General features: G+C 36.6%; 1 protein-coding gene across 1 annotated transcript; it reads right to left on the bottom strand.

Annotated features, from left to right (window-relative positions):
* Positions 1-2,996: 2,996 nt before the first annotated feature.
* Positions 2,997-11,303, bottom strand: LOC110694831 (callose synthase 12-like). Its single transcript, XM_021871999.1, has 2 exons — positions 5,856-11,303; positions 2,997-3,402 (listed from the first exon to the last, which is right to left on the bottom strand). The coding sequence occupies exon 1, from the start codon at positions 11,156-11,158 to the stop codon at positions 5,876-5,878; it is 5,283 nt and encodes a 1,760-aa protein (XP_021727691.1). The 5' UTR covers positions 11,159-11,303; the 3' UTR covers positions 2,997-3,402; positions 5,856-5,875.
* Positions 11,304-15,177: the final 3,874 nt, after the last annotated feature.

Raw genomic sequence — 15,177 nt, 5'->3', positions numbered from 1 at the left:
GCTACTTAAATCCACTTTTTCATTGAAACTTGAACAGAATGTGATGCCAACCATTTAACTTATAAGTTTGTTTTTTTGGTAAAGAGAAGGGCCATACCGGGCCAGAACCTCTCACAGGTTCTCCCACTCCGAGTTAGCGGGTTAGGCACTTTAGAAGTGGGGGGAGGGGGGGGGGAAGGGTAAGGGAATCCCCACCCCAAAGTGCCTCTAGTAGGGTTTGATTCCCCACAACCTCATGGTTATGAGATGCAAACCTTATCACTAGACCAAATTTAATTAGTAATTAAAAAATGAAAAAAGGATCCCAATATCCTAAATAATTTTATCGTTAAAAGTTGATATTCCCATCAATCGGTAGATTTCGAGTGCGGCGTATAGAGCCTATGTGTTTCACATGCACATAGGAGGAGAGGGCTATTTGGGGTTATTATTATTATTTTTTTTCTCTCTTAGTGGTACAGTGGTACATTTTTGTGTATTATAATGTACCACTATGTATGTAGTGGTACTTTTTGCCATAAAATTTTCCACCACTGTTTTTTCTCATGTTCCCATTATTCACAAAATTGACATCCTATTTGTTTCATTGGCACATAGGCTCTATGCATCAATACTTCTGCGTAGATGTCTTATACAATAAGTTTTGTGTAAGGCGGACTTACGTTAATTTTATTGTAAAATGGTCAATTTAAGGGTAGCTTTAACAATTTTTATGGTAACTTTAACCCCATTAAGTATATAAGTTTGATTGTATTTTAATGTGTAATCAATAACTTTATACTAAAACAGACACTGGGAGTGACATGTGTCACATCCTGGTGCTCTTTTTTCCCTCCAAAACTCCCCCTCCCCTTTTAGCAAAAAAAATTTATTTTGGAATATTTTTGTAATAAAACTATAATAATATTATTCCAAACTTATATATTATCTCTATATAAAATGTATTTCTCTTTATTGTGTTCTAAAATTTTCCATGCACATTTACCTAAAATAGTTTTCCAACTCATAATTATCTTTCTAACGAGTATTATTGAGTTTTACGGAAAAAGTAATAATAAAATTGATTCATATCGAAGTAATTGATATTAAAGAAATTACTTTAAAACATCACTTTAACTTTTTTTTTTTCCAAATTTCTTTTTATTTTGTTTATTAGACTAATGGAGTATTAGATATGACCATAAAATAAATGTTGTGTTCGACAACTATATTATATGTCTAATTCGAAAATGTAAAATATCAATCAATTTTTTGTTGTTACATTATTTTAAAAAAGTTAATATCTTAGTAAATACAAAAAAGTTATTATCTTTTGCTAAAACACTTTATTGAGATATTAATTTTATCACATTCGACATTCATAAATAAGCTGCATTTTAAAAAAAACGCGTTGGACATAGTGACAAGTGACATATTCTTGTGTTTCTTTTTTTTTTTTTATTTATTTTTATTGGATAAATAGCTATCATCGACAAATAAAATTTTAAGGCAATAAACAAACAATGATCAAACTAGAATTATTGGATAGCTTTCAAACACATTTTTATATAATAACAAAGAGTGACGATATCATGTAGAGCATCAATCCATAGACAGAAAATGTACAACTAATAATATAAGTTAGTGTTGCCTAATTATTGATTGTTATTGCCTTTAATGATCTAAGTAGTATTTATTTCTATTGAAATTATTTTATTGGATATAAAGATGATACATTATTTAATTTGTAATTTATATATTTACATGTATGTTGTGCCAATAGTTTTACTGTAAATTTTAGTTTGTTGTTTGATTAATGTTTTGATGTTTATTAAAAGGCATTTATAAATAAGTCTTTGATTAATGTTTTGATTGTACTCCGTATAGTTTTATTGGGAATAATATGCATTATTAATGTAATATAATGTATACTATTAAATATTTTCAATTCAACTAATCAACAATAAATTTTTTTCTTTCTCAATTGTAGTTTTAATGAATTTTGTCTTATTATTTTATTTTTTTATATGCATTGTATTTGGTTATTCCACATGATTTGCCTCATTTTTATATTATTATATCAAAATTCATTATGGGAAAAAGATTATTACTACCGTGCATCGCACCGCACTAATCTCAGGTTTTGAAACAAAACCATATGCGATTATACTAATATGGGAAATGTTTGTTTCATATGATTATCAAGTAAATGTTCCTGTTTTAAAATAGTATATAGATATGATTAATCTAATAAATTATAAATATTTTTTAATCGTAAAATTTTGTTATAAAAATGGTAACTTTCATATTATATAAAGGGTAACTTTATTTTTTTTTTTATAACTTTAACCCGTGTTTCAATAATATAATGAAAATTTGCCTAAATCAAGAATTTATATCTGGTAGATCACTTATGGTCTGTACTCATTTGATCACCAGTAAGTTCAGTGTAGGTCCAAAAAATCTAACCTCAATTAAAGTGCATTTGCCTTCAATGAATCTACCTTTTCCTTTTCATGTGTTATCTCAATTTACTAGTCATTATGACTTTATGAGCACAGGAAGCCCATTGATCAACTAGTTTCAAAATTCAAATGTCATACTCCTCACTTTGTATCCAAAAGATATACTTCGTATTTCTTAAAGATATAATCATATGAACATAATTTTGAGATAATAATATTTGAGGCATCAATTTCTACTTTATTTTGTTTTGGGTAAGTACTATATTTCTCCCTCTTTTTTCTATAAGCACAGCCATATTTTACCCTCTTACTTCATCAATCTTTCTTTTATACACTCAATTCTCCTAGGAAAAACAATGTCAAAAATAAATGGGTACGGAGTATTACCAAAAGAAAACGGTGGGAGTACATTAAAAATAATTAAAAAAATAAATAAAAAAAAACTTAAATATTTGTACAAGTACCCAATCCGTCCAAGGCTTTCAACAATTATCAGACAAGGCCCCAACGTACAACAGCAAGAAGATAAATATACTGGAAAAGAAAAGAGAATGTAATGCCGATCTGCTGAATTCTGCTGCTGCAGTATTGCATGTTTCAAGAATTAAGCTATGAACTGACCATAAAAGCTAAGAACACAAGACCAAGTTGTGCTTAAATTCACGACTGTACTTCTAAACAAAAGAATGGTGAGAAAGAATTTAACAAACGGCTAGATACAATGTGCAAGCAAAACTAGAATCTATCCTCCTACTCAAGCAGAACCAAAGAGAACCAAAGAGCAAGCAGGTAAAAAAGTTGAAACTAAAGATAGATACCACCCTTAAAGTTACTAGACAAAAGGACAATTGGACTAATTACAGCACAACAGAACACCTCACACTACACAAAACTGAGAAATATAACCTCCCACCATCAACTCTTCAAGAAATTTTCAATGATAACGCCTGTGCAGAACCTGCATCAACAAAGAAAAAAGAGAGCTCAATCAGAAGCTCAGGCAAAATCAAAATACTTAATACATTTATCCAAATAATTGGCCTTTGCTTCATCAGAGCGCATTAAGGTGACATACTTCCAATCAGATACATCTAATTTCATAATTACAGACACCAAGCACGTATTAAAAAAGTCATAACCAAAATTACATAAATTCGAAAACACCCAACGCTGGTTTTTCTTAATTAATTTCTTACATACAACACAAATGATTGGTTACATAAATAAAATAGCACACATCCTAAAGTGTGAATATCAAACAGACCAGCAATGTGGAATGCATTGTAGTAAAGGACAATCAAGGTGGAATAAGATAATCGAGTACTTTAATAGGGCGAAAACCCTAACGATTAGAGCATGACTTCAAAAATATACTAGTCAAAACTTTGACTTGCCCATACCAACCATGATAATGAATTCAAAAGAAAGACTACATTGATTCAGTAGAGACGTATAATTTCAAATGTTGAAGATAGTTGCAGCATATTAACACAGTTCCTTGAACATGATTACTGATATGTAACCTATTATTTAGGGATTGGGAAAGTAAGAATTATCTTGATTTCAAAATTGATTGAGAATATTTAACAAAAGAAAAGAGATGCATAGTTTCACTTATCGGAGGAAAATTTGTCAATTACTACCGTGTATTAATGTCATTTTGAAAATTACTATCGTGAATTAAAAAACTTGTGACTTACTACCGCAAAAATTTTTAAAATTTTTATTTTACTACGAGGCTCCACTTTAAGCCAATTATGACGTCGCTTTTGACCCTTAACTCATGTTTAACCCCTAGTTAAGCTTTTAAATGTCCTAAAAAAATAGAAAATTAAAATCCCTTTAACCCATTGTTACCCCCTGTAACTAACATAACTAAACCCACTTTCCTTTCTTTCTCCCTCTTCACCATTTGTAAAATCCCTCCAAGTTTACTGCTCTAAATTCACACTAATTCTTCCCATCTATCCTCTAATTGATCCAGGTAAAAGTTTAATTTCCTTTTCAAAAATTAATCTTTTACAATTTTCAATTCTACGGTTTTCCGAATTTTAGGGATTTTGAAATTTGCAAGGAATCAGCCCAATCAGCCCAAGCCTCGAATTCTGGTGACTTATGCTAGGAAGAAGCGCCAGCCCATTAAGTGAAGGAAGTTGCGTGCGTCTTTCAGCCCTGAGATATTTTACTTGCTTTCAATAATTCTGTTTGAGCTTTTGTAATTCTGTTAGGGAGTTACAGGGGTTTGTTAGTCTTTTTGTTTAGGGAATAATATTCTGTTAGCAAGGAGGGATGTTGTGGATCCTTGTAGAAGCTTGCTGTAAGCAGTATTTATTGGATGCTTGGATGATGTAAAGGGCATCCAGAAATTGAGTAGCGTTTGGAGAGCACCTTCCACTCGAAAGAAGGCCTAACTGTAATATTTGACTACTCTGATTAAATATTACAACCAATTGCTGCTCTATCCCACTACCATTCTGCTTATTACTATCTGATTAATCCCAATTCCTAGCACAATTTAGGGTTTTTGGATTGCGATTTTGGTTGATTAACATTGGTTTTGTATTTTTTTTTTTTGAATTAAACTCTCAAATAAGCATGATATGTGATTTGATTTGTTTTTATTTATTTTTATTTTATAAATGTGACAAGAAGATGTTTAAGGGGACAAGGTTAATCGATGGATTGGAAATGCAAGTGTGGGTTGAAGGCTTCAATTATGAAGTCTTAGAGAGTCTTCTTCAATGGAGTTTGAAGTCAAAGTGTAGAAGAGAGAGAAAATGGGTTGGGTTAGTGGGGTAACCATGGGTTAGAGGGATTTTATTTCTCTTTTTTTTAAGGACGTTTAAAAGCTTAACCAGAGGTTAAACGTGAGTTAAGGGTCTAAAGTGACGTCATAATTGGCTTAAAGTGGAGCCTGGTAGTAAAATAAAATTTTTAAAACCTTTTGTGGTATTAAGTCACAAGTTTTTTAATACGCGTAGTAATTTTCAAAATGACATTAATACGCGCTAGTAATTAGCAAATTTTCCTTTATCTTATTAATAAATATACGTTCATAGGAATTTAACACATACTTACCCAACCACACATATATATAAAAATAATCTCAACTATCAAATTTGTTAACAAAGTGTAAAAATGTAGCTGACAATGGACAGGGTAAGAATAACTGTAAGTTCTTTAGCCTCTAAGACTTTTGGTACATTACAATATTCATTCTTCATGTTCAACAAGGTCTGACCCTCTTTTTCTGGGGGACTGTATTTGCTGGAAATTTCAATCAGTTTTATCCAATGCATTTTAGTTCTAATTATTTTTGTTAGATCACCAATAGTTGTGTTTAACTGCATTTAATATTTCTAATGCAGTGAAATGATCAAAAATCAATCTATATCAAAAATCTGATCATACCTTTCTCAAGTCAGGAATCTCTATGCCTTCTTATTCGTTAGAATCTGGAATATCCGTAGACCTCTACTGAACGCTTCATTAAATAAGATTCTTGTCTGCATTGACTGGAAACCAGGCATCCAAGAGAGAAATGCAAGAGGAGTCATTACAATCACACCAAACATGATGTCATACAGACGAGCCATGGCCATAATAACCCTCCAAAGAACAGTTTTCCGTATAAATCCTCGAAGCACGAGGGCAACAGAAATAATACCCCAGCCAGTTGGAATAAATGCCAAGAAACTTGTAAACAGGTCAACAATTTCCAGACTAGTGAACTTCAGCAACACCACTATCACAAGAATAATCAAGACAATAACCAGGAACTGGATGAGACGGTAGTAGATATGATCTTTAGCAGAATATTTATATCGAGCATATGATGTTAGAACAAAGACTCCAATAGCAGCAAAGACATAGATCCATGACAGCAAATAAACAAGGATACTTTTACTTCCAGCAGCAATACCCAGCTGATATACAATCCCAAACTGGAAAAAGAAGAATCGGAGATCCAGTATAACCTCCAGAAGCTTCCCCCATAAGCCAGTTGTTCTCAGATGATCCTGCTCCTCATTCCACCAAGCCTCCCAGCTCTGCTCAGACTTCACAAAAACTCCACCGCTATACCAGACCCAGTTCATGAAATCACTAAAGTCATTCACAGTTTTTAACCAGTCAAAACCTGAAGGATTGAACAGAAAGGGAGCCAGTAACCATGATATCACCAAGAACCAACTTGAGATGGTCAGAGCAATGTACACAAATGTGCCTTTTGCTGCAGGGCTAAATCCAGCATACACTGTGAGTATCAGCCCCAGTTCAATTGCTTTCACAAAATGGCTGCGGGAATACAGTCGGTAATTTTCAGCAAAACTCTTGTGCTGCACAACAAAGCCACGTCCAGTAGCACGATATTTGGCACCTCCATGTAAAATTGTCCTGCCGAAGTAGTGGGTACGGGTACCCATTGAGAATGTGAAGAAAACAGATGAAAGTTGTAGCTGCATGGTAATGAAGTCCCAGATAGAATTGAGGAATCCAAGTTCTAGAGAATTTTCAACAATCATCGGAAGAGCCGTAAACAGACCTATCTGGATGATGAACTGCTGATTCAATATCGTGCCAAGTGCTGCATTGCTATTACTAGAGTCCGCCTCAATAGAAGCCTCAATCCCACTCAGAGCCAAGTATAGGCGGCCCCACAAAAATGCATAAACGGTCAGAACTACCATCATTGTATTGAAAAAGAAACCAACTGTAGTGTAGAAGAAGGACAGCATCCTGAAAAAGTCCAACCTATGACCCAAACGATATACATCTCTGCTGAGAACCTGCTCACCATTTCCACTGGCCACTTTAGCCTCAAACATTGATATCTGGTTTAAGCCGACATCCCTTCCCTTGCCTACCTGAATGTATTCATGGTGAGTGACATTACCACCTCGTAGTGTGCAATTGAAGCCAGCAAATATATCCTCACTGATATTAATGACTCTGGATGCTTTACTAACTCCTCCACGAGTCAAGAACCAAAATCTATCAAAGACATCAGGATGACCATAATGCATTCTAACTTTCAAAGGATTGGCAAGAACACGTTGGCCCAAGGTCACAAAGCTCATTTCCTGGGCTGACATGAACCGAGCAATAGAAGAAACACCACTAGTGAATATGTGTTCACGGACACCTAAAATTGTTGGCTTGCGAATACCATGCTTATGCCTGAATTCTTCCAACAAATTCCGCATCTTGAGAGTCTCCTCGAAATAATTATCTTGATTCATATCAATTGTCTGAATAGCATCCCCACGAGTAAAAATAATGGAGCTGTTCTGATTTTCTGGCTTGCCTTCTCCAAGCTTAATAGGACCAGGCAACTTGATTCGGTAGATTTCCACTTCCTGCTCTAACTGCTGATCATACTTTACAAGAACAGAGTAGTAATCTTTGCCAACCCTTCCTGTGGGAACTTCGTCAACATAAGCAACACGAAGGGCTTCATTGTGCTTTAATAATTGCAGTATTTCCTCAGCCTGGGGCTTCTTCTCTGCCTTCTGTGTACCATATATCTGGCATGCAATCACGTAGGTAAATTTCATTAAAGCAGTTCCATACTCATGACCTTTGTACAGTTCACTGATAGAACTACTGGCTCGACTCAGACTCCCCCCACTTCTCGATGATGGTAACCTTGCAGAGCCAAAACCACCCAAACCACTGCTCTGTCTCGCAGTAGCAAGTTCAAGTGCCCCTTCCTTAATATCCATCTCAGATGCCGAATCCAGGAAAGCTAACATCTTAAGGGCACGATAATAATACATCATCCCCCTAACAGTGCGAGAAAGGGTCTGACCTCTGTAGGACGCCCAAAGCCTAAGGTCTCTAAGCTTACAGTCCCAACCTTCTTTATCATCTGTCAGACCCTCTCGATGCATACGCTCCATGAAATTCTCCCACTCATCCTTATATATAGTCTGCAAGTAAAATAGGGTAGAAATCCCATCTTCATTCTCCTTTTGCAGCTGTTCCTTACTGTACATGACCTCTTCACTGTAGTAAGGCGTCAGAACACTAAAAGACAGCATTTTTTCCACCTGAGGGGCATGAGGCATATTCATGAAGAGGGAATTGCTGAAGAAGGCAATCCTCCGTCTAGCCTCAAGATTATTTGGGACATTGTGCATAGAGTCTTTGGAGGTAAGAATGATGTTCAAACGTCGGAGCTGCCTGTAAAAGGACTCATTATCCTCACCAGGCAACTCAATGGCATCCTCAAAAAGCAGGCTCTTTCCAGAAGCAGATCGAGGAGCCAAACCGTCCTCCCTCAGGCGTTCGGTAGGTCTCTGATCTAGATAGAAGTCCCGTATGGCAGTCTCATAAAGGGCCTGCAATGCATCCACCACCTTGCTGAGATCAACCTTCTTAGGTTGGATCAGCATCTTCACAAGAACACTCAGTTTCTCATGGATTTTTCGAAGAGCATTCAAATCATATGTCTTGGTGAATTTCTCAATCTCAATAGCCTGATCAATTTCTTGAAACAAGACCATAATGATAGAATGTTCTTCAGTACCTTTTTTAACAATTGCAAGCAGCAAATACCTTATAGCATCGTATGCTTCTATCACAGCACACCGGCGGTACTCATTCTTGCATATCTTATGCCAAAGCCACCTATCAGGTGCATCAACCAGCTCTTTTGCCTGACCAAGTGCCAGAAGCAGCTCATTGCAAAGAAGTATACAAGGCCAACGGATGACCCTAACATTCCATGTATTCTGAGGGAGCTCCAGCAACTCAACTTCTTTATCACTTATGATGTCCTCTTCTCTGAAAATACTGATCACTTCATTCCATACCCAAGCAAACTTATTTGCCTCCACCTGACTAGACTCAAGTTTTTTGTAAGGGCGACCAAACCCATACCTGAGCTTCAACAGATGGATTGCATCCTTAAATTTGTTTTTAATCCCACTTGAATTTAACAGCTGCTCCCCAGGCATGAGATTGAATTGAATTGCACTAGCAAAGAACTGAAACCTCAACCTTAATTGCTGCATGTTTCGAATCTCACCCAGGTGAGAAAACAATCCCACTGCCGCACCAACAAAGGATGAGTAGATAGAATACCATATCTGCAAGTCCATCAGGTAAATCAAAACAACAGGAAGCCACAAAAGCCCAACTGCAAATCGGTTACTGCCACGGAAGAATTCATACCACTCATATTCAACATCCTTAAGATTCACCAAGATACGCGTCGGTTTAATCATAGGCCTGATCTGTAGGAAATAACTAAACACAAACTTGGAAGCAAGCACCAAAATCCAGAACAGAGTATATTTGATATTATCTGCAAGACCTTCCCTCAGTCCACGACCCACAAATATCCTGGTCTGAAACCACCAAGTAATCATATAAAATATCTTCCAATTCGTCTCCTCCACAAAATTCCGAACCCAGGGAATGATAAACAAAACCAAAGCCAAAACCTCAGGAAGTACAAAAACCGCAACAGCCAGCAGAAAATTAATGATCTGCCTTTCAGCAGCACCAGACCATCCCCTATTATTGTTCCTCTGCGTCCATATCTTTGCATAAAAAGTCCCGAAAACAATCGCCCACACAGCAGAAGTAACACACTTCAATAACATCCTAACTCCAACCGTCAAAGTCTCCCTCGAAACCAATCGATACTGCATTCCAATATCAAGAAGGGACTGTACAAATCTCATCACACTCCATGTCAAGAACACAGTCAAACACTTTACTTGAACTTCCCTATGACTCAACGAAGACCATGGGTACCCTCTCCCATTAACCTCCTGCTCCCAAGCAACAATAATCGACGCTTGCAAGAACAACACCAGCATCACCCACAAACGATCGAAACTACGATACAGATTCCAAAACGATCGTTGCTCGACAAACCCGGTTTTACCCACATGTCTCTTCCTCCCTTGAACCACAAAGAAAGTACTTGATTCATCAATTGGCCACTTCAACTTATCAAAACACCTCCTACTCCAAAAATACTCATTAATATCATCATAATTTCGCCACGCACTATGAGGGTTCGTCCCATTCCCACTACTCTCAACCTCTTTTCTAATCGAATTATAAATGGGTTTCACAATTTGATCCAAAAAAGCATTCTCCCCAGTAATTTGAGGTATATAAGGTCTGCCAGTATTCTCATCAATATAATCCTCCAATATCTTGTTCAATTCCAATGCCATATGATGAAAGATATAACACAAACATTCAGGAACAAATCTCAAATTAGCAGACTCACCCCAAACAAGCAAATACAAAGCAACATACAACAATTCCCGCCGTAAATCATCATCTCGCCGACGATTCTCCACGATCCAGATGCTAGACCTCCGACCAAGATACCCGCACCAAAGGGTATAATTCTTCAAAATTTTACGGCGGAACCGGCGGAGAACAGCATGGTCGAGGCAGTCGATGTTGTCGGGGGGAGGTTGAAGGCGCATTTGAGCGTTGGCCAAGTGAAGCACGAGGTGTTCTCTTTGGTTGCGGATGTTGTCGGACTGGAACCCGAAGAAGAAGCCTAGCCAATCGAGGAGGTCGTAATGTTGGTCCCATTGGATGTAAGGTGGTTTGCGCAGGTCGCCGGTGGTTCGAAGAGCGGATTGTGCGGCGCGAACTTCGGGGTAGCGGAGAGATGGGTGGTCGGCTAAGAGGTCGTGGATTGGGATGATGTTGTAAGGGGGACGACGCGATGATGACATCGCATCGGAAATAATAATAATAAGAAGAAGAAGAGGAAGAAGAAGAAGAAGGGTTTAGTTTAGAGAGAGAGAGAATGAATTTGAAAAATATGTAGTATATTTAGAAATAAGGTGACCAGGGTGCAGATGTAGATCCAGCAAACATCCAGTTGCTTGGCAGTGTTCAAAATTATTTAGAAGTATTTATTTTTATTCGTGTATTTCATATGGCCAAACAGGACAGGTTTAAATTTTGAGAATAATAATTGACTAAAAAGGATATCTATTCTTAGACCATCTTCAACACTTGAAGGAGTTTTTTTTTAGGAGAGAGAGTGTATTTTTTGCAAAGGATATCAATAAGTTGGTATCTAAGAAAATTGTTAAGTTTAGATACTCAACTTTGAGTCTCATTTGACAAAAAATGTGAGCCCTTTATCAATATTATAATATATTTGTAATTTATTTAAGTTTTATTTTTATTTTGAAAAACTTATAATATGAATTTGATGGCCCATAAATTGAAAGTGACATTATTATATTTTAGAGAGTATCACCATTGGGAAATTAGACTTGACATGAATTGCTAAATTGAGAAGTGGATTGGGTATCACCATTGAAGGTAAAAAAAACAACTGATTTTGTATTTCAATATTCAAAGTTGAGTCTCACCAATGGAGATGTTTAATGATTAAGAGATGATTATATCATACATAGAATATCCCTTTAGTAAAATTGAATTGTTATTCTACTGTCTCTATTTTTTTGTATTTGTTTCAATTTCACACATACAATTATATTTTACTCTTTTCGTCCCAAAATTTCTAGGACGTTAGACTTTTTTTACTATTCATGTATTAGTTTGACCTAATTTTTTTACAAACATAATAAAAAAATTTTGACCTTTACCACCTAAGAAAAACGAAATTGTTTTTTTACTACCACTACATTTAAAAGTTTTAGGAAATTTTGTCTAAAACCACCTTTTTAATCCAATTTTTTTTGTCTAAAACCACTCAAAATAAAAATTGTTGTCTAAGACCACCCAAAATAAAATTTTTGTTGTAAAATGCCAAGTGACTCATATTTTCGGCGTTAACCTGAGCACATGACTTGCACGTGATTTTTAATGACCCCTACCCCTTCTTTTTTTCGCTTTGATTTTTTTGGGTTCCCTCTCTCCTTTCTTCTCCTTTTATTTTTTTATTTTTTTTTTGGCAGCATGTCAAACAAGTTTGTATTATTGTTGCCTTCGTTGCTAGACTATGGGCTTGTTCCACTTGATTCCTAGGTAATTTAATTCATAGACAAAAGGAAAATTGTAAGGCTGAATTGCATATTTCCTCGATGATTGGCCTAATGCTTGCTGGTGCTTGCTTTACTTCATTAATCTTATAACTTGTTGGTTGTCTGTCTTGATCATTACCTGCTCATGCTTCCCTAATGCTTCACGTAGCCCGGATTCCATTGCTTTACACTCCGCCTGTAAGACAGTTGACGCTAGCAGCCTCTTCACTCCAGAGCTGTGGAAGTCATCTCCTATCATCCCATACCAGCCAACTGCCACTGTATGCTGCTTCTTGTTAACTTGTTTTCGCCATGAAGCGTCTACCACTTTAAGATTGTTGGGGAAGTTAGGTTGCCTTTTCTCTATACCCAACATTGTTGTGAAGCGGCCCTCTGTTTTGTACAGCTATCAGTAGCATTGCCCATAGCACAACTCCACCTTTGAACTAGCAAATGAGATTGCTGTAGAATGCCATTTGGTTCTAACTTGCTGGAATGCATTCTAATATTATTCCTGTGTAACCACATTGCCCACAAGGTGGCAATGAATTGAACCACTCCTAAGCCATGCTTTCCCTCTCTTTCCACTAGAGCAGAATAAATTTTTTGGATCCACTCCTACAAAACTATGTCTTTTGAATGGCTATATGTACATCCCCAAGGAAGTGACTGCCCATATTATTGAAGAAACAACACAATTAACATAAGGTTCTTTAGTCCTAGAGAGAAAATCCTAGAGATAGAAAACCTTGAAACTCGCCATTTTCGAACCTTCAAATCCTCGGATTGAGCTATGTCTAAGGGTAAGAAATCGAAGGGGAGCAAGAATTCTAACTCAAAATCAAAGAAAAAGCAAAAATCGAAGAAAAAATCGAAACCCATGACTGGGAATTACACTAAGAGAAAGGAATAAATTAAAGTGTAGCTTTGGAAAAAGTTTCGGTGTGGAAAGCTGGTTGGAATCTTCAATGGTGGAAGAGATCCAGGTAGAGGAGGTGACTAAGGATGATCGTGTACAACATCAGGAGCAACTCAGTCAATGACTTCAGGTAATTCATAACTCCGCAAACTCTATTGATGTTGAGCTTCCTCGAACTTCTGTCCATGATGTTTCTGGGGATAACTTTGTTAATCCTACTCCATTAATGATTGTTGATGCTTCCTTGAGCTCTAGAAATGGTGCACACAATTTTTCCCCAAATTGTGCAAACCTAAATCCACGATGCTCTGTTTTGCAAACCCTTGTTATGCGTAATCCCATTTTTCAATCTACTTCTACTAATGGTGCTAGTAGGGCATCTTGGAGAGATGATTTGTTTCAGAATATAGTTGATGAAGGGTTGAACCTGTTAGGGGGTAAATGGGGAAATGGGTTAGTGTAAGAAATGGTAATGGAGGAAATGCGATTAGAAAATTGCAAATCACTACTGATGATGTGCAACCAGAGATTGATTTATGGAAATATTCTTTGGTTTGCTATGCATCTTATAATGCTATGAATGGTTTTGTTCGAAGATTTTGGGGAAAATTAGGGGTGGATAAAGTTTCAATGAGGCCTAATGGGGTATTTCTTGTTAGATTCAAAACAATTGAGGATATGAAAAGGCTATGGGTATGGGACCTATTCTGTTTGATAGGAAACTTGTCATTATGAAGCAATGGTTTCCAGGATTGAATTTGGCAGAAGATTCAATAACTGAGGTTCCTGTTTGGATCAGATTGCCTGATCTAGATATGAAATTCTAGGGGCAATCTACATAGATGAAGCTAGCATCTCTTATAGGAAAGCCTATCAAGACTGATATAGCTACTGCTGCTAAGGAGAGGCTTGATTCTGCTAGGTTGACGGTTCATGTGGGTGTTAATGGTTAGTTTCCTAACACCATTCAATTTCTGGATGAAGTAGGTAGATGTATGGTACAGTAGGTTGTATATGAATGGAAACCTATATTGTGTAAGGAGTGTGGTGGTATTGGAAACTTTAGTTTTGAATGCCCTAACCATGTTGTTAAGGCTAGGAACCAGAAGAAGAAAGCAGTTAGGAAGGAATGGAGGCTAGTCTAGAAGCCTAGTTAGGGACAAAATATGGAAAAGGCACATGATACAGAACAACTTCATGTCGAGAAGGATGAGAATGGTGTGATGAAGGGTCGGATGATGGACAAAGGAAAGACAGTGCATACCAGTGTGCTTGGAGTGAGAAGTGCTGAAAGGACTGGTAATAGGTTTAGTATTTTGGAGGAGGGGGAATGCTCTTAAAATGTTGATGGATAATTGGGGTTTTTGGAATGTTAAGGGACTAAATATGCCTAGTAGAGCTTGTGATGTTCCCTAGTTTATGAGAAATCATGGGTTAGGTTTATTTGGAATCCTAGAAACTAAAGTAAAGGCTAAGAATTTTAGGAAGGTGTTTTCCAAATTAGGGAGTGATTGGTCAGTTGTGGCCAATTATGAAAAATATGATGGTGGTAGGATTTGGGTGGTTTAGCTACCTTAGATCTTTGAAGTTACTGTGATAAGGGTGGAGATACAGTTGATTCATATGAAAATCATCCATAAAACTTTTGGGTACACTTTATTTTGTACTTGGGCTTATGGATTAAATGAGGTTGCTCTAAGAGCAGAGGTGTGGGATCAAATTAGGAGCATAGGGATCACAATGAATGGCCCTTTTATTGTTGGGGGGGTGATTTTAATAATGTGTTGAATATTGATGAAAGAATAGGAACACCTATTACATTGCAAGAGGTGGA

This window comes from Chenopodium quinoa, unplaced genomic scaffold, assembly GCF_001683475.1.
Source record: "Chenopodium quinoa cultivar QQ74 unplaced genomic scaffold, ASM168347v1, whole genome shotgun sequence".
Taxonomy (NCBI): Eukaryota; Viridiplantae; Streptophyta; class Magnoliopsida; order Caryophyllales; family Amaranthaceae; genus Chenopodium; species Chenopodium quinoa.
Note: the sequence above shows the minus strand (reverse complement) of the source record. Positions and strands in the feature narration are given on the sequence as shown.

What these genes read in the sequence shown, in the direction of transcription:
- LOC110694831 (XM_021871999.1), bottom strand. Translation starts at nt 11,158, where the DNA reads ATGTCATCATCGCGTCGTCCCCCTTACAACATCATCCCAATCCACGAC.